This window comes from Pogonomyrmex barbatus, unplaced genomic scaffold (assembly GCF_055798465.1).
Source record: "Pogonomyrmex barbatus isolate J1 unplaced genomic scaffold, ASM5579846v1 scaffold8, whole genome shotgun sequence".
NCBI classification, from domain to species: Eukaryota; Metazoa; Arthropoda; class Insecta; order Hymenoptera; family Formicidae; genus Pogonomyrmex; species Pogonomyrmex barbatus.
The window spans coordinates 3,476,313-3,496,265 of record NW_028297182.1 but is presented as its reverse complement, the minus strand read 5'-3'; the positions used below and the strand labels follow the sequence as shown (position 1 = coordinate 3,496,265).

At 39.5% G+C, this 19,953-nt stretch overlaps 1 protein-coding gene across 2 annotated transcripts in view; it reads right to left on the bottom strand.

Moving 5' to 3' along the window:
- The window catches only part of LOC105432764 (receptor-type guanylate cyclase Gyc76C), a 66,210-nt gene that overhangs the window by 13,924 nt on the left and 32,333 nt on the right, over nt 1-19,953 (bottom strand). For both annotated transcript variants that reach the window (XM_011647707.2, XM_089084160.1), the window contains exon 4: nt 16,489-16,686. In XM_011647707.2, the coding sequence (XP_011646009.2) occupies nt 16,489-16,686 (198 nt within the window). The remainder of the gene's footprint in view (nt 1-16,488; nt 16,687-19,953) is intronic.

Below are 19,953 nucleotides of genomic sequence, written 5' to 3'. Positions count from 1 at the left end.
AACACAGAGGATATAAAAATTGCGCAGCGCGTAGTCCTTCTGTGCCGCAAAAAACGGCGATATTAAACTCGAATAAGACGATTAAAAAAAACCTGGGATTAAAGAATCCCATCTCCTGAGAGCCTGTAGTTTTCATCTTTCTATGGTGAACCTTCTTTCTTCGTTTCGAATCTCCGCGGCATCTCTGATAGAATCCTTTTTCCCCTCCCATGAAAACGTGGGCGGACGCGATAGATATTTATAATAAAATTGTCTAACTAAAACTAAATTTAGACTACGTCTATATTCATCGGCGAACGTCTATACATAGAACATCGGCGTATTTACTAAGCTGTACCGTATCTTGCGGGGAGTCTGGATGTCAGAAGTCGAAGCATGCGTTAATAATCGGCAAGACGGCGCGATCAGGCACGTACTCGAGACTCTTCGAGACTCTTTTTATCGTATTGCGTACTGTACAGATTTTTTTCGTATCTCTACACTTTACGATACGGTGATCGTTTTACGTCGTTCGCGCGATGCAATTAATTCCAATCAGGCGTCGACTATAAAATACGAGGCGCCGTTTTACACAACTATATACATATCTCATGTCGTGTATTAACATTTTAGCAAAAAGGAGGAGGGGAAAAAGAAAAAAAAAAAAAAAGAAAAAAAAAGGAAAAAAAAAGAATCACAAGGAAAAAACAGAAATTAAAGCAGCGCGTAGATTAATACGGAAAAATATAATACAATAAAGTAAATGAAGTAAAATATAATACAATAAAGTAAATGAAGTAAAATAAAATAAAATAAATAAATAAAAGAAATATAATAAAGTAAAATTCGCTAATGAGGGATAGTAACGAGAGGTAATTAGCTAATGAGAGGATATTGTATATTTTATGCAACTGTAATGAACAAATGGCTCAAATTCACTGGCGCAAAGTAGAAAAACCTTGGAAAGATTCTAAAAGACTTCACAAGCGTACATGCGATTCTGATTAAGATCGCCGGACCGGAAGGGGTTAATGCGGCCCTGGATCGGGGCCCAGAAGTGGTAAGGGAGAGAGGGACACGCAGTCTCCTCACACGTGTACACGGAGGAGGCAACAATCTGCGTGCACGCAACGCGTATCCCGCACGCACACACGCACGCACGCACGCACGCACACATCGCGAGGCCGATGCCTTCATTTCTTCATAAATCAACAGCATCTCTATTTATAGCTCACAACGGACAAATAGCGATAGTTCGCACGCTACGTGGCTGCCTTGAACGGCAAAAGCGCCGCTCCGGGAATGGTAATGCGGAGATGGAAGATAAAAAAATTTAGGCGTTATGATTATTCCCAATGACCGAGATCCCGCTCTCTCGTGGCCGAAACACGTGCGCGGGACTTTCGAAGATACGGAGATTCCGTACGTCGGTACGACTCCACCGTGGTTCCGAGGAAAGTGGACTCTAGAAAGTTCTGCGTCGCAAGTTATTGGGTCCCATCTCCCGATGGGGAGATTCGTTAGGTAATTCTCTCGATAGCAAGTGTAGTACAAAGTGGTATCAAGTACATTCCCTTAGCGATCTCTTTCAGCGCCGCATGTCAGATCGAGTGTAATTAAAGAAAAACTCGTCTATCGCGCTTAATATAAAATATATTTATACATATTTTTACACATTTTTTAGAAATATAATTCCAAATATCTCGGAGTGATCATCCATTTAGATTAGAGAGAGAAAAAGAGCGAAAAGAGTCGTGCAGTTTAGAATTTGACGAATTTAAAAAAACAAAAAAAAATGCCTTTTCTGTATTTATTTTCAATGTCACAGCTTTTTAGTATCATTTCTACCGTGTAGGAAAGGACTGAAAATCCCAATTTTTAATTCGACAGAACCAGGGAAAACGGGAGTTACGAGTGACATCGCGATGCGCCGCGATGCATCGTGATCGTCGCGCGGCGGCAGACGACCATAGGGCCCAGCGACGTAGGGCCCGAAGGGAGGAACGGCGAGGGTGACCATACGAGATATCTCGTGGCATGGGACGGGATATATACACCATGGGAACGCGGCCGTAATGTTACGGGCTGGCTGCTGATGCTGGCGCGCTGCCGCCGCACCGCGCTGCGGCTCTCAGCTCGGCTCGTTCACTCCGTTCGTTCGTTCGTTCGTTCGTTCGCTCGCTCGCTCGCTTGTTCGTTCGTTCATTCGTTCGGTCTGTCGCGCTCGGCGAAGTAATAGCCCGGGCTAAATATAGCCGGCGATAAACACAGGCAGTTAGTGAGCCGCGCGCGCCGTGTGTAGCGCCGCGACGGTATCCTTGGATATACACGAACGAGACGACAGCGCACAAACCGAACAAACGCGGCATGGCGACTTGTGTATCTCGATACGCCATGTGTACCTAATACTCGACTAGCCCGTTCGCCAATAATGCTCTCTCCTCCGGTGCACCCTTCGGCACTTTTGGATCCTTAACACACGCGCGCTCGTACGGCGCGCATCTCTCTCTCTCTCTCTCTCTCTCTCTCTCTCTCTCTCTCTCTCTCTCTCTCTCTCTCTCTCTCTCTCTCTCTCTCTCTCTCTCTCTCTCTCTCTCTCTCTCTCTCTCGTGTCTCACGGTGACACTGAACACGGTATCCCGTGTCGCGTAGATCAATTTGGAAATCTTATCTATTTTCTGTCCCCCGAATTTTCTGTCTCATCATTTATTTAGAATTTCGTCGTTTTTAGAATTTATAGGAATTTAATTTCTCTTGAATCAATCTTTTTTTTCTTTCTTTCTCTCTCTCTTCCCCCCCTCCTCCCCCAAGAGGAATCAGAACTCGATTCTTGGAATGTATACATTTTGATGTCCGGCGTAATCGCAATGAGCGCAATTTTCGTACACGCAAAACGGAATCTTATATAATCTGCAAAAGCGATTAAATGATTACAAACAAAGCATAACTTATAGTTATGAGTTCGTAAAAAGTTAATACGGATATTTCAGTATGCGAACTGACGAATATGTGATATGGATACTGTAATAATAATTCAAAAATTCTGTGTAATTGGAATGACATGTTTGTGTTTCGGAACAACATCTTGTTTTAAATTAAAATAGCAAATATTCAGCAAGATATTTCTCGAGTTTCTCTTTATTTACAATTCCGATCATCATGTAAATTTTCTGATTTTAAACTTCAGCGAAAATTTAATTAGATTTTATTCCATTTTCGGTATTTAATTTCATATTATTTATAATTAAAGCTCTTTCGCAACTCAATTTGCATAAAAATTTTCAATAGTTGATACTAATAATTCAAAAATTATTGATGCTTTACAAAAATTATTGATGCTTTAACATTCAATTCTATATTCGCCAAGAATATAATTATAACAGATGTAAAATTAAAGCATTTTATATAAATATTATTTATACATTTAAACACGCATTTACGCATTGTACATTTTCAGTTTTAAGATAGACAAAAAATTTTTTTTTTGTGCAAAAATATAATCTCTAATATTTTTTAAGATACATACAAATATAATCTGAAAGAAAGATATGCTCAGTTATTAATGATTAAAATGATATCTGACAGCTTGAATAATTGCGTGCTTTACATGCAATCTATCATGAAGCCGCAGGTTTACGTGTCGGAAAAAAATGTTAATGTTGCTTCATCATTGTTTATCCATAATTACAGCCTAATCATTTAAATATGGAAATATTAAGCCATTACGAAGGTGCGATATTTCGCGATATTCAACAATATGGATTTATGGAGCATCGAATAAAGTATTCATCGTAATTGTTCCTTTGTTCACCACCACGAGTACAATTATCTATCCGTATTGTCATTTTCGACGAATCGACGAAACGAGATTATTTATCGTACGACACAAAAAGACTGACGCTTCCTCGTCCAGACGGCATTTTCTATTAGCAGAGACACGCTTTACAACCGAACGAAACGCGTGATAATTTTATTCGACGTGATGCAACCGCGTTGATAAATCGTCCGAGTTATCATCTATTAATTATACGAGTTATCTGGTTATCAGCGGCGCTCGGAATTATATTTAGAGCGTCGGACTTAATGCGGCCGGGAGGAGCTCGGGTCGAGCTACAAATTAAAGCAATTGCGAGCGAGCTGTCTCGACTCATTAAAATCGCACGCACTTCGTGCTGTAACTTGGAAAGGCGTCTCGAGTTGCTCTCAAGATTTCATGAAACACTCGCGCGAGACATCAACTAATCAAGATCGTCCCGCGAAATCAAGCTGCGTGTCATCAATCGTCCTACGTGCTCGTTGCTTCGCGAGGATATTCAGTACAGTTCGTATATCTTGCACGAGATACGATGAGGAAATAATTGTGTAATTATTTTTAATCGTAATTGGCTATCGTAAAAGAAAAATTTTGATTAGTGCAATAGTTGCGTATAAAAATGATTTATAGTTAGACGAGATCAATTTTGCAATGGACATTACATAGATAGATTACGATTGAACCGTTATCTATTCTTGGAACGAAGCTGCAGAAATCGCTGTAAAAGTATTTATCGCTTTCCCTCACTTCGCTTGTCCGTAACAAGGAAAATATTTGAAACTGATAGGGAAAGACAGTACACTCACTGTGAAGAATAATGTGCTTGATCGACCACGAAGCTAGAGGTTTATTTCTCACACAAAAAATTCGGGGTAAAGCGATAAAATTATATTGAAATTTCCTGTGTGTTACAGAAGCTGCTCATCAAGCAATATATTATTCTTTCTTCACATCAATGAAACTATTAAAATAAAAATTACAATAAATGTTATCCAAAATCTTATAAAAAAATATTTCAAATTAAAAAAATAAAACCGTTTTTTTTTTAAATATATCATCTATTTTTATTTACAATGAAAAAATTATAGTTTATTCTAGATCGCATTTAAAAATATTACAAAAATTTTTTTGCGGCTATTTAGACTCCCTCAAAAATTATTTAAATGAGTAAATAGAAGTGTGCTCTAATAGCAATGTAATTAAGAAATAATGACAATCTAAAAATCTCAATTTTTTTACGTAAGTACTTTAAGTATTCAAGATTTTATTTATGTTTTCACCGTCATGTAAACATTAGTTCTGTAACTTTATCCGGACGGGAATTTCGGTTTTTTTAAAGAACACATCACGAAGGAATTACGAAGTGTTATCCTCGGCGAGAAAATGTGACAGCTGGACTGATCTCATTATTGTGAACGCGGAAGCGATGATGATGACTAGGAATCCAGTTTAACCTTGCATCAATCCTTCGAGAAACGCGTCGGCACGTTCACGCTCTACCCAGTTATTCATTATAGTTTCACCACAATAAAGTGGCCGATCGCAGAAAGGTGTGCTGATGAATCAGCCGTTACGACATATTGCAAATTACGGCCATTTTTGCTCGTGTATGCTAGTCGACTTTCCGCGTTTTATCTGCACAATTTTCAACGTGGTCACTCCCGAGTAGCAAGCATATTTATTTTCTCGTGTCATAAAGAAGAACCTATATATGTGCGATTATTTTGAACAATCCAGACAGAATCCAAATAAACGAATGAGAAAGCGTATGAAAGACAGTCCTTTATTTCAGGTAATTGTCCTTTAAATTTTTTGTTTTCTCAAAACTCAAATTTTGTCTTTTACTTTAACTTTTTATTTTACGGGAAATTTTTTTCTAATAAACGTTTCAATAAACGTTTCTAATAAACGTTTCAATGTCTAATATTGTACTGAGTAAATTTTTAAAATAAAATATATGAAATATATAATTTATCTTGTATTAATTATATTTTTAATTTTTAAATTAAAATTATTCAAATTAAATCCGTTTTTACTTTTTATTATTTCAAAACCCATTCCAGATTTAAATAGAGGGTTTATTCCAACATGATCGAATCAGTTATAAACTATCAAAAAACTGTACCGGTATCTCATTTTGATATACGACATTTCGTAATGCAAATGTCCAACAATCATAAACTGATATGGAAACATAGCAGAAACATAGTAGAAACAAAAATTTTCTCTAAAATTTTCATATTTGTCCTTTATTTTCTCGAAGAAAATATAGTCATCGTAGTTATGCCTCGAATCTTTAGGTAATCAAAACATACTCTGTTTAAGAAATTCGTTTATCCGCGCGACACCACAATCATCGAGACGCCACCGTAAAAAAAAGGGGGGGGGGGAAACGTCGTCGGCAGACCATACATTCTTGTTGAACAAATGAATACGCGTTTGTACGCTGGATCCGTAGTTGGTGCCGACCAATTAAGGATTAATTGAGTGTATTTTAGACTGAAACCGGGTACGTCGTCGTCACTTAAGGCGGCACCCACATTAAACCGAAGTCGAGCCTGGCTCAAAGGCAACTAATGTCGATGTCGGGCGCGTTTTTACTATGCTACAACTAGTTTTTCACCGCTTACCTCGTCGTAAATTAGAAATGTATTTTGTCACGTCGACAGTGCTTGTTTTGACAGAACGAGTTTGTACATTTCTCTGTATAACGTCAATGACTAATGATGACAAACAGTAAATAAACAAAAAGGCATACAAGCTACTATCGGACATTACAGACAAGAAGCTAGAATTAAAAACGTTTCAATAAAATTAGAATCATTTTAAATTGAGATTATAATTGAACCTACAAATTCCGACTACAATAATAGATCTTCAAACGACAGACTAAAATCGGAAATTCATAAATTAATTTTTACATGTAAAAATAGATAAATATTAATATATAAATATGAGTGAAAATTAAAAATAAAATAAAGTAGATATGTTGCAGAGAAATAAAAATATAACTGTTGAAGTATCTTATCAATTTTAGATCGAGCGATTTCCGATAAATAAAATATAATGCTGAATGCAGTTGTTATCGCAAACCACAAAATCTATGTTATCAATCATATGTACCTTGTCATTGTCCATCGATTCATTTCGAACAACAATCTCTCACAAAGGAACCGCTATTATTAAACTCGATTGTATTACACGATCGATATCAATAACGAAAGACGACCAATAAGAAGATCGAAGATCGCCTATCTATCTTTACCTCGCGATTTTGAAATTCGAAGGCGAAAGGTAACACGCTCGACTGATCTCGGGCATCGAATAATTTTTCTCTCGCCGCTGTAAACCATATTTGCATTAATAAACTCTCGACTCTCATGATCAAGAGTGAATTAATCGCACGGGGGGGTTAACCTTGGCATTATTAGCGACGTTTCCGACGTGCTCCACCCTCCCCGCGGAGTCGCGAATGCGACTTCGGCGCATAATTTTTGTTCTTTACCTCGAGTCAATTGCACATCGCGATTTCTCGAGAAAAAGATAATGACGTTCCCGAGAAAACGTCGCGCAAGTCACAAGGCTGATACCGGCTATAAATACATCGGACGGGTGTAAAAATAGACGAGCACGATAAAGATTCGGAATAGGAACGCGTATCCTGGTGCGTGCCGTGGATGCTCGTCGAAGCGGAGCGTCGTCTGCCACCAGAACGAAATAGATCGATGACGCATTTATCTAACAGGTTTCCCTCGTAACCGTTTGTTTGCCCTACCCGATTTTTATTATTCTCGATACGGTGCGGTAACGACGGCGAGCGCTCTCTTTCTCTCTCTCTCGTTCGCTTCCCGTCGCGCATAAATATTAATTGATCTTGTTTGTGCAATATTACGTTACACACGCCCGCCCATTTTTTTTCCACGCAATATAAATATACACGCGCGACGGCGATGATGATGATGATGATGATGATGATGATGAAGCAAACGCGGGGTCGGACTCTCGACCGCGCGCGAAACCAGTATTCTCACGCGCTGCGCTGCGCTCACTCGCTCATTCTTCCATTCCGCCGTTCTAAAAATAGCACATCTGCGCGCGCGAAAGCACGGCCAGTTTTCCGTTCGTAATGAATGGATTCCTCGGTCGTGGCACACGAAGCACACCGCCGATTCGCGAATTCACGTAGAAAATTTAATGACTCTCTCCGTTTATTTCGGCAGAACTTCGTTTCGAGTCACGTGAAACGAAACTTTAGTTCGTAAGATATCGATTTCGAATTTTAGCCTGTGCTATAGCATCTTCTTTTGTAAAGCTATATGATTTTTTTTATATAGATTGATTTTGCTACGTTATGTAAAATTTATTCAGCTAGTTATAAAAATGTACGATATAGAAATGCGCAATTGCATATTATGCATTGATGCTTACCAAATCGCTTTCTTTATCGCATCTGAAATAATCGCGGAAGGAGTTAGGTCAAGCAAGCAAAATTAAAACATTTAGAAATATTAAAAAAAATTATGTTAATTGCTTAGCAATTCTTTTAAATAAATCCAAAATTTTTTTCTTTGAGATATTAATAATTCTGCGATTATTTAAAATTAAAAAACATTAACATTTTTTAAATATAAATTTACATCTATATATAAAATTTTATATTTTCTTAAATTTTAATTCAATTTATTGTTTTTCTATTTGGATCATAATAAACATTTAATTTCAGCCAAAGTTCTCAATATTTTTTTCTACTTCAAACTGAATTGCAAAAAAATTACTGGTTATCGCAACACATTCTTTAACGAGAGATCAATTCTTGAAAGAATCTATTATCAAATCGACGCAGATTCTACATCTTGCGTGAAAGAATTCATAGTTAACAGGAAATAAACAGGAATAGCCATTGCGCCTATATATTTAGACACTCTTCGTCGCAGATGTCTCATTATCGAGATACTGGTCAAGAGCGATGCTCCCGAGCACGGAATACAAAATGGAGACGAGAGACGACATAAAAGGAGGATAGGAGGCAATTATCGCCCGCTCGTCTCCCAGACTCGTGCAATCGCGACCGGTTTTCCATCTGGCGAGACTGTCCGGCCGATTGTCGACGCGATGATTTTCACTACGCGCGATTTTCCGTGCGCGTATCGCGAAACTGTCGCAAAACGCACGATCCAATTAAACGGACACGTTTTATCAGCTACTCGCTTCCTCGTTCGCGTGTAAGCGAGTCGTGCGTTCGAACGTGGCTGTGTCGCTCGCGATTTTCTCGCGTCACTCTCTTAACGCCGTGATATATTTAAACGGTGATAATACGGCGAGCGCGAAATCCTATCGATTCTCGCTCGAAACCGGTACTCTCGAGCTTCGCTCGTTCGTCTGCCGTGTACCAAGCTGGCTGAAGATAGCACTCGTCTCAATACCATCGAGGAATACTAAAGCGTACGAGATCGTTCGTACGTTTAGAAAAATCGATTAAATTGGTCGATACATACGGTCGACCGCGGTAGTTTTAGCTAAATACATAAAACTGAATGTATATAGCAAAGACGTAATACTTTAACTTACGGAAGAAGAATATGTCCGCATTTTCTTTTTGTCCTTGTTGCATTTAGAATATATAAATAAATTTATAGAGAATAAATAAAGAAAAAATTAAAAGATTTTAGATTCTAGATGTGAGTAAATATAAGAAATTTTTTGTTATAAAATTACCTATATGCTGCACTATTTTTATATGAATTGAGTACAAGCTATAGAAAAAGAAAAAGAAAAAAAAACAGAGATTAGATTATTTTTCGTAGTTTTTTTGAACATATGTATAATATTTTTGGAATCCATTTTCAAATTGCTCCATTACATTATAATCTTGAGAAATTTGCAAAAAAAGACTATTTTCACATATTTTGTCATATAATCATAATATGTAATATGGAGAAGTAATTATTGTAATTAAAACTAAGTATGTTAGAATTTTCAATCTTTAAAAGAAATTTTTTGTTTCGATTATGATTAATAAGATATTTATGATTTTGCAAAAAAATTGTGAATTAGATCATAGAATTTATTCAATGACTCAATTATATTTATTTAAACGTAATGATTTTTTAGATCGTTAAATACAAATCTGATCAAAATTGAAAAATTCAAAATGATGGATTTAATACATAATGGTCAAACTTAAAAAATATCCAGATTATTCAATTGAATCAAAAATTTCAACACTGCGGATCATTGTCAATTTGACGACAGCGGATTGTTTTGGCGTTTGTAAAATGAAAATTATCTTTCGCCAAGGGGGGAAGAAATACTTCGTCGGAATACTGGCGATAGTAAGGGGGAAAAAAAAAAAAAAAAAAGTTATGATTTGCTTTTGTTTCACAGTAACGAAGATTGTTTAATGACTGAGCGCAATTAGAATTCGTGATAAGTTGCCAACGCCCTCGTACCGCTAATGGATGCACGGAGTTCGATTTAGAAGTTGAAGAGCAATAGAATATTGTGACAGTCCCACGGAACGAGAGCGAGAAGCTAATGAACCGGTGGCGAGTCTGACGAAGAATCGTCGTTGGTCGTCCGGCCTCTCGGAGGTTATTAAATGAAACGAGCGATTAAGAAGATTTAACGATCGGAGCGCGATGCTGGAACAGATGTTGTGCCAACATCGGTTGATTTTAAGTGGCGCTTGGTTTCTCTACATCATATATCTCTGACGCTGATACAGCGTCTAAATCGAGCTAAAAAAACACGGATGACGGTCACTCAGTTAGACAGATTCACTCCTATGTATATATTTAAGTTCCTAACTTTTCTGCCTCGCCCCCATTTTGGTTCCTCTTTCCTCTTACGTTATCATTTATCTTCTGGTATCTCCCTCTAATCTGTTTTGTTTATCTCCCTCAGTCTGTTAGAGTTTTTAGTGTAGAACTTCTTAGTTAATTCATTCTGCTTCTCTAAGCGTCATGTTACAATTACTACTTACGCTCAAGCTACTTACGCTCGTCTTCGCATTTATCTTTTGCGCCTTTATTCACTTTACAAATTATACATTCTGTATTCTTACATTCTTTGTGATAAAATCCAAATTTCTTTAAATTTATAGCGTTTTCTCAAGTTTTTCGTATTATATCATATTTACTTTGTGGTCATAATTAAACAATTGTCTATCTAATATGTAGGCTAAAAAATATTGTTGTGCTTAAATGATAGGCTTAGAAAAATAGTACAATCATAAGTACTGCAAGATTCAAAAAGAAAACAAAAACAAAAAAGGTGGAAAAAATAGCTGCGAACGAGCAGTAGAGAAAAATTGATAGAGTTGACGGAGTGGCCTCGTGGCTTTAAACCATATCGTTCCGGTTTTGCTTCCGGCAGCATCCGGCAATAAAGTCAGAGGCAAGCAAAGCGGGTAATTAAAAAGATTTAACGACCGCTTAAGGCCGCAAGGACACGGCACTACCGGCTGTCGAGAGTGAAGAAAAGGACAGATCAGACCGCATCAGAGCGAAACAATGCCGACGCGATGCAACGCGACGCGACGCAACGCGGGCCAGGTAAGCGTCCGCACGAGTGCATCACGCAGCAGCTACGCTATAAATAGACCGCGAAGGTCAGGAGAATCAGCAGTTTTCATGCAAATGTCGTTGTCGATACAATAATATGCGGCTTCTTTCACGTAGAATATCGTCCGATCGCGAGGACCGTCCTGGTAACCAGGGAACCCACGATTCTCGCCCGAGATAATTTTTTTTCTCCTCACAATTCTCATAAATTTTCGCTGTTTTCGCTGTTATCGGGACGTAACTCGCTCTCGGGGAGAGGGTGAAAACATTTGGGCGACAGCTTTGGAAGATATTACCGTAATCATGCGAATAAACCCGATTTGCAGATCGTTGCTTCGCGCGGGACTGCAATCAACAGGTGGTTGCACCGGAGTCGTGAGAGCGTAGATATATTTGCGAGTGCGCGCGCGCGCGCGCGCGCACACACACACACACACACACACACACACACACACACACCACAAGTGCATAAGTTGCGTTACCTGAAGAAACCCACCGATTCGCGCTGTATCTCATACGCCTTATTACGAGAGATATCTGCTGCCGCATAGGCGAGTATTTTCAGACTCACTCTTTGTCCACCCATCGGGCACGCACCTAAACGGATAAACTCGATACCAATGCAAAATGACTCAACATGATTCGATCATACTGAGCTCAAAAATCTCGACGGTTTATAAATTCGAGAAACACGTATACGTTTCAATTTTGCAAACGCGATTCGCATAATGAATTTTCGCGCTACGACCATCGATTTTCGCACGGAATAAAGTCAGTATGACTAATCCTTCCCGAAGTAGCGTTGCGTGACATACTAAATTCGTTTAAACTATCTCACTTTTCTTTTCAGCATATAATCATGTAGAACGTGGAATGCACTCCACGCTTGTTAGCGGACTCGTTAGCGGTTATCCAACAGGTGATATTAAATATCTTTCGTGATAAATCAGTTTTCGCAATTTCTTCTCTAAAAATACTTCAAATCTAATAAATCTGTTCTATTGAAATATTTCATACTTTCACATACCTACATGCTTTGTGTACAATTTAATACCGACAAGGAATATTTAAGTACTAGAGATTGTTGTCCATATTATAAATTCTTTTGCGAAATGGAAAAATATTTCAAAAATTCCATGTTTATATATGTCTTTCGTTTTTTTTTTTTAATCTTGTAAACATATATTCAAGGATTGTTTGAATTTTTATGATCTTTTATTTTTCTCGCTTGAAAAATTTTTAATTTCGTAAAAAAAAAAAAAAAAAAAAAAAAAGTGAAAGAAAGCGATTTAAAAGTAGGAATAATCAAATTAGGAATAATCAAGAAGGCGAAGTAATAAAAAGACATCTTTTGACGTTTCGTCCTCAGAAGCGCAAGAATCCGGACGGTTGCGGCAATAAAGAGAAAATAATCCGCCGGAAGCGGAGACATGTGTGACAAACATCCGGACGGCGGAATGCGTCGGTAAGGAAAAAGCGTGTCGTTCGAGGAAATCTAACTATGCGGTGGCACGAGAAGAAGGCCTCCCCGCGTACAAAGGAATCCGCGCAAATTTGCGGCGCGATTTCTGTAGCGGTCGATGAGTGAAACTAGGTGAAAGTAAGCGTAGTGGTAGCTCCTTATGTTTACGCGCTCTCTTGTCCCTCATGTGCCAAGAGAAGGGCCACCTACATTCCCCGTTCGATCGTTGCCGTTCTTCTCTTTCCCCGTTATCGTGCCGAAAGAATCGAACGTGAGATTTACACGCGTATCCGTCCGTGATAAACTCAACATTTATATGCAACGTGAATTTCTGTCGAGCTTTTATTGCATTAATACGTCTGGAAAGTAGAACAGAAAATCAGACCACGCTCGATCAGACGTACGCTCGGTTTTTTTCTCTCTCACTTTTTTTTTTTACCCTGTTTCCCTGTCGATCGCTCGCGTGCTCGTTTCTTTCTCTCGCCGTTGCAAATTAACATAAATTAGTCTGGAGGTCTCTCGACGTTCAAGTACCACTTTCCCATGCGTTCGTCCGGAGCGTGTCTGCGAGCGGGCGTCCTTTAAGTCGCGCGATCGGGGTCTCTTCTCGCGTGTCGTAATCCGATCGACTCGGTCGGTGGCTTCGAGTTAATCTCGAAATAGATTTATATCGACGAGTCGAAGACGGCGACCGAGTCCCGCGAAACTTTCCACGACGATATGTAAATCGCATGGCGGACGGTGGTTTTCCGTCATGGGCTGGCTCACCGGTTCGTTTCACGGGGGGAACCTCTGCCACCGTGAAACGACTTTCACGAAAACATAAAATGTCGCGGAAGATGTCGTCGTTCGGTATCTCGATACTCGGCTTGTCTGATTTCACACCCGTCGCGAATTAAATTCCGAATGTTCGTGAATTAAAAAACAAGAGCGATCCGAGATATCGCTATTTTCAGAGCGAGAGAGTTTTTCTAATAAGAAATGAGATAAAATAATATCTCTGTGATTATCGAATTTTAAATAATTTACGCTTCTAACAAATCCAGCGAATATATATAACGCGTGAAAATATCATCGATTATTAATTCAATATACAAATGAGAAAATATATATATTTCGTAACATTTTTTTCATACATAGCGAAAACATCCCTGTCCAACGGATATGGCGTGACGGAGACATTTAATATTCATCGATTTACGCGATGCCGTGATGCAGATGATCGCACTGACAGAAGATAGAACGTTCCATCTCAAATGTAGCGCCAATCCGTCTCGCTTCGAACGTGAGATTAGTTTACATAGGTTTACGTTCAGGCACGCCAGGCATGCCACTTTAATCGTCGCGCGACAAGAAGGAAAAGAGGAAACGCGAGGTTGGTAGAAGCGGCGGCGCCGCTTCAAAGTAAAATCCACGCGTGTTGCACGCGTGTGCGTGCGGACTGCAGGTGGTGCGACTATACGATCGGCATTGCCGGAATGTTGTTAAGTAGCTGGATTCGTGACTTTGCGGCGAGCACGGTCGCGCATCGCTGAAGAGCCGAGGCTAATTTCCCGTGGCTCAACGTGCTTGGGTTTCTTGACTTTCCGGCTTCGCGCGCGCGCGCGCGCGCGCGCGCGAGCGAATCCTTTTTCTTTAGAATAAGTCAGGCAGACTGCCGCGAGTACGATTATGCGAACAGTTGAGATTTACAATCATTCTTCTTTTGGATGTAAATTTATCGTAACAGTTATATCATAATTGCACTTGTGTAATAATGTTAGAAAAATATGTTATGAAAATTCAAATTGTTTAAATACGCTTCACAATTGAATTTTTATAGAAACCCGTCGAAGATTTTAAATAGAATTTTATATTTTAAATAAGTTGTCGCTGAATTGTTATTATTGGATATTATATCGAAGTATCACGAGAAACGTTAACTTTATAGAAATTTAGCAACTCTTCGAGGTAGATTATTATATGTGATTATATATGAGCCAGTTTGTTTCTTAAAATTAAGCCGTCACTCTGCGTAACTTGCATAGAAGTTTCCGGCAGTCTGTACATTACGCTTCGTAGTATCAATTAAAGTTATATAAGCTTAATACGAAAAGCCAATGGGGGAGAAAACTCTAATTTGTTCTGTAATTTTCCAATTCATAATTTGAAATACTATCACGTTATTTTATCTTCATCAGAAATTTTATTCGACAGAATATTTATATATTCAAAATTATATAATATATATAACAATAATAAATTTTAATGTACAACAACTGTTTGATTGATAATTTGAACTTAAAAGACAATTTAGATATCCTTGTTCGCTTTATATATCTACGTCAGCTTTTCGGAAAAAATATAAATTAAAAATAAAAGAGAGAAACAGGATAGCCTTCATTCTAATCAGAAATCCAATTCACTTTGATAAAATATGGTTAGCGTGCCGGATGTGATTATATTAAATCTGTCAGGTTGTTACACATAATTAAGCATACATATTATGTTATTTCTCATATAACAGCCATTTCCTCTCTTGTACACGAAACAGAATGCATATTTAACATTTTGACGCTCGAACGTTCTACATCGCACGTTCCGCGAGCCGCAAAGTTCCCGAGTTCCCTCGCCCGAATTAAAGATCACCGGAAGTGAATCTCACGAACTAGCGGGCGCGGCATTTCTTTCTTCTTTTCGCGCTGGCGATATCGAATCGCGCGCGGCGCGAATCGGGACCGCGTTGCGTGCACCGTCATGACGTAGCACGCATATCGTACCAGCGTGCACGCACGCCCCAGAGCACACGGCCGTAATTATATTGTCACGCCGCGGGTGTTCAATTTGTCGGACGCACCTCTGCCGCCCCCAACCACCACCTTCGTTAGGCGCACCGCGCCGCTCTCTCTCTCTCTCTCTCTCTCTCTCTCTCTCTCTCTCTCTCTCTCTCTCTCTCTCTCTCTCTCTCTCGCGCCCCGCGTCTCTCTCAACTTTGCCTTGTCAGTGCCCTGCAACCCCGCCGTTCTCACGCTGGCGGAAACCGTTTTCAGTCGGCTTCTCCGCCCGAACTTGCGCGAAACCATCGCGATAACGACACGCTACGAGATTTCATCGGGGGTTTGCTATATTCACATCCCTCCTTCCCTTCCTTCGATAAGGTCTCTAACATGCATGGGAATGAACATGCTCATGTAAATTTTTAATTAATATATAATTATTATATGTAATAAGATATTTCTTTTGATATAATTAGATTTCGTATAATTTGTAAAATTATACAAAGAGACTCATTTCAAATAAATGAAAATTCAAAGTTAGTTTAGAATAAAAAGATTCTTGGAATAAAACATTCTACATTGTCGAGAGAAAAAAATGTTAAAGTTATACAAGTTCGAAGTGCAAAATATATTTATAACGAATGACTTATGGTGCAAGTGTATACATTTCCATTATAAATCGTGACTTTTAACACTCGCTGTTGCAATTTTACATATTTGTTCTTTTATAGCATACGTCGCATATAAAATGAAATAATGCATTCATTGCGCAACGCTATTAATGTTGCATATAGGATGTCGTGTTATTAATAAACGTGGGTTACAATAGCATGCTTATTAACGACATGAACGATATGCATACGCGATAGTTAGAGAAGGCTCTTTAAAATCAGTAAAAGCTCGTGATTCACTTACATAACTGATCATAGGTATGTTGCGGGATTGAGCGACTATGGCCTCGACGTAGCAGGAGCCTTCCGGTCCAAAAAAGGCCACGACCCCATCGCAGATCATGTCGATCATCGCATTGGTAGCTTCGACGGTCTCTCCCCTCGTGTCGCTCCATCGCATCACCAGCTTCACGTTCGGTAAAATGTTTTTATCATTGTTGACCTAAAAATGCATCCACAACACAACCACGTTTCATTAGTTTCATTTAAAAATAAACGCGCAACTGAAGATGAGAAAACGATAATTAACGTATTCATAAAAATAAAGAGAACATAATATACGTATTCATATACTGTTATAAGTATTAATCATATACTTACGTTATATGATGTACGTAAGTATATGATTAATAGTAATAGTATCTAATAACAAAATATTTGCGTGAACTTGCGAGACTCGCGGCAATTCTATAGCGCTTAATTCTATGCGTTAGCTCCGAAGCCAATTTCGGTGTCCTTTCCATTCGACCGGCGCAGAGAATTGAGCGCGAGCTGGGTCATATGAAGCATAAACAAGAGATGATACGATCGATACGCGACTATTCTGTTCCAATATTTTTCTAAAATTCGGCTAATACATCAACATAGGAAATAAAAATACAAAAATAAATAAATGTAACGTAAATTAAGATTTGCAATACGCGTGAAAAAAAACAAACCAAATTTATATTTAGACTGCTTTAATAAACTACATTGAAAAAGTGTAAATATGTCATTTTTATATTTTATGAATTACCAATTTTATTTGATAAGTTTGATAGTGTCGGTCCACGGTCACGGACCGACACCTAAACGAAAATCGCAATGTCGGACCTTAGGGACCGATGCCGGCCAAAAGGAAAGATCAGTATCGGTCCCTAAGGGCCTACCTAACTTACGCCCGAGCCAACGTGTTAATAAAACTATTTTGGAGCGATAAGCGTTTATTGTATCGTATAATAGCGCACCGTACTTCGCCATTGTATACGATAAAAGTTTATCACCGTCGATTTCCGTGGCAAAGTTTATTGGTTCGCGCGATAATAGACGAAAATGCATACACGTGTCCACCGTAATCGTCGGACACTGTTGGCGACGCATCATCAACGACGTTTCAGTCTTACTTCCTACGGTTTGCATTCCTACGGCTCACCCGATATATCCGGCTCACGTCCACGCGCTCGTGGTGTCGTTATGCAAATCTGAATTCCATCGAACAATAGTTTTCCGAGCGGAGTCACTTCGCCGGTGCGCCAATTTACATGCCTGGCAATGCGAGCTGAAATTATAACCGTCGGCGGCGGCGGCGGCGGCGGCGGCGGCGGCGGCGTGGCGTTGAAAAGTTCGCACGTGCAATAAATCCTTTTGCGGGTCGCCGTCGCGGTTGCATTGTGCACGAGCGTTTAGAGCAGATCTGTGTATCGGACTCTGTTTCCCGCGTAGTCGGCGGAATAAATATCATGTCCGAAGTGTGCCGCACGTGTGTGGGTACGACGCGCGATACACATGACAGCGTATGAAAGTTACCGATTAATGTTAACGGAACTCAGTCAACGGGGTTTAAGTTGCGCGATTTCGCGAAGAAAGTATTTGGCTCGTTCACGATGGTGACCAAGAGATATTTTCCTATTTGCACAAACTAGCTTTACAATGCGAACGCGCTACATAAATGTACCGCGTCGATTGTTATAACATCGAGAAACAATTTATTCGGATAATATTTTTAAACTGCAAAATAATTTTTGAGAAATTTTTAAACGCATTTAAGGTCGTAAAAATCCAAAATCTATAAAAAAAAATATCATTTTGATAATTATGTCTCTTTTGTTAACTATTTAATACTATTTGTTTACTGGCTAAATTGTTCCATAATATAAACGATGGCACATAATGATTTATACGATGGAATTCCGTACCTAATAATTATATCAACGCCATGGATCAAGATTAGACATTCCATAAGACGTATTATAAAATTACACGCTATTATGCATTCATGGTTTTTCCTGTACAATTTATATTACCGCTATATCTAAAGCGGGAAGGTTGCCAGTAGGAAAGTTCGCGATATCTTGTAATTATCTTGTACGATAAATTTACACGTTCTAAAGCGCGCTTTGCGGAAATCATTTCTTAGAGAGAAAGAGGATGAATGATAGTACTAAATGCGTAGTAGGCGGACGAATTTGACAGCTTCATCATAGTCATCGCACGAAAATTAAGTGTTTGCGGAATAAATCGCCGATATGATATAATCAATTGGATCATGTCACGTATGACGTATGACGTAAATTATTGAAACAAATACACGGCGAAATGAATTAAAGGAGTAAATTCGCCAGAGATATATAAATGCATCGATAAAATAATATGCATCTAATCGCCATATTTCCTTACTCGTATTTCACCCCATTAATCAAGAGGCTTTCGTAGCATGGCGAAAATTCCGTTGAAAGTGCATTTTGTTTGGTGTCTTTATGTATCCTTATAAATTAAATGCATCGACGTGATATACGATACACGACAACGTCGCGTGAGCGCACGAATTTGTGCAGCTTCAGTTGTCAAAGCACCGTTAAAGCGGTTTCAGAGGCACCATGAAAAATCGCTGCCCCTCCCGTCGGATGCCACGCATTCTTGATTTTGCAGCCGCCACCTGCGTCCGATAATTAAATTTGTAGCGTGATTTGTAGCGTGCCGATGTCGTACACGCGGCCACGGGTGTCATTCAACAATTGTCGTTGAACGTCGTTCCTCATATTCTTCTTGATCTCGTAATAATCGCCCGTTTTACGTCTAGCGGTGAAAATACGTTCGCGGCAGAAGCGCCCGTTGCGCGCAATTCCCATTAAAATAAATCCGTTTCTAAGAGGCATGAAAAAGAAAATCGATAACGAGGTTACGCTCGTCCGTCCTATAAATCATTTCGATTCTCCAATTATCACAGCCGACTGGATTCACCAGATCGATCGATCGGCCGCTCGGTCGGTCCGTCGGTTTATATCTCGCGCGTCGTTAAACGCAGCCGGGCGAAAAGTTCCGCTGTTTCGTGTCTCCCGGCGCGCGGTGAAAGTTCGGCGTTCCTCCTTAATTCGTCGCTCGTTAACTCGACTTCCTTTATCAAGGAAGCCGGGTCAACGGTAACGACGTTACGCGCCGGCGCGCCTTATTATTTATTAATAGAAGGCGCGCGAGCGCTCGTGTATGCGCAATTCGCATGCGTGTGCGTGTGCATGTGTGCGTGTATGCGTGTGTGCATGTGGCACTGGCCGCGCGCGAATGGGTAATTATGAATGCGATCTGCGCACTTTTAAAGAGCCGAGTGCGCCGCGCCCATTACGACGCGGCTCGGACTCCCTCGCGTCGATTATGCGAGATCGCCAATTAACGTTCGTTCTATTTACTAATATACCGAACCGTGAGTGGAGCTAGTTTACGTCGTGGGAGTGCG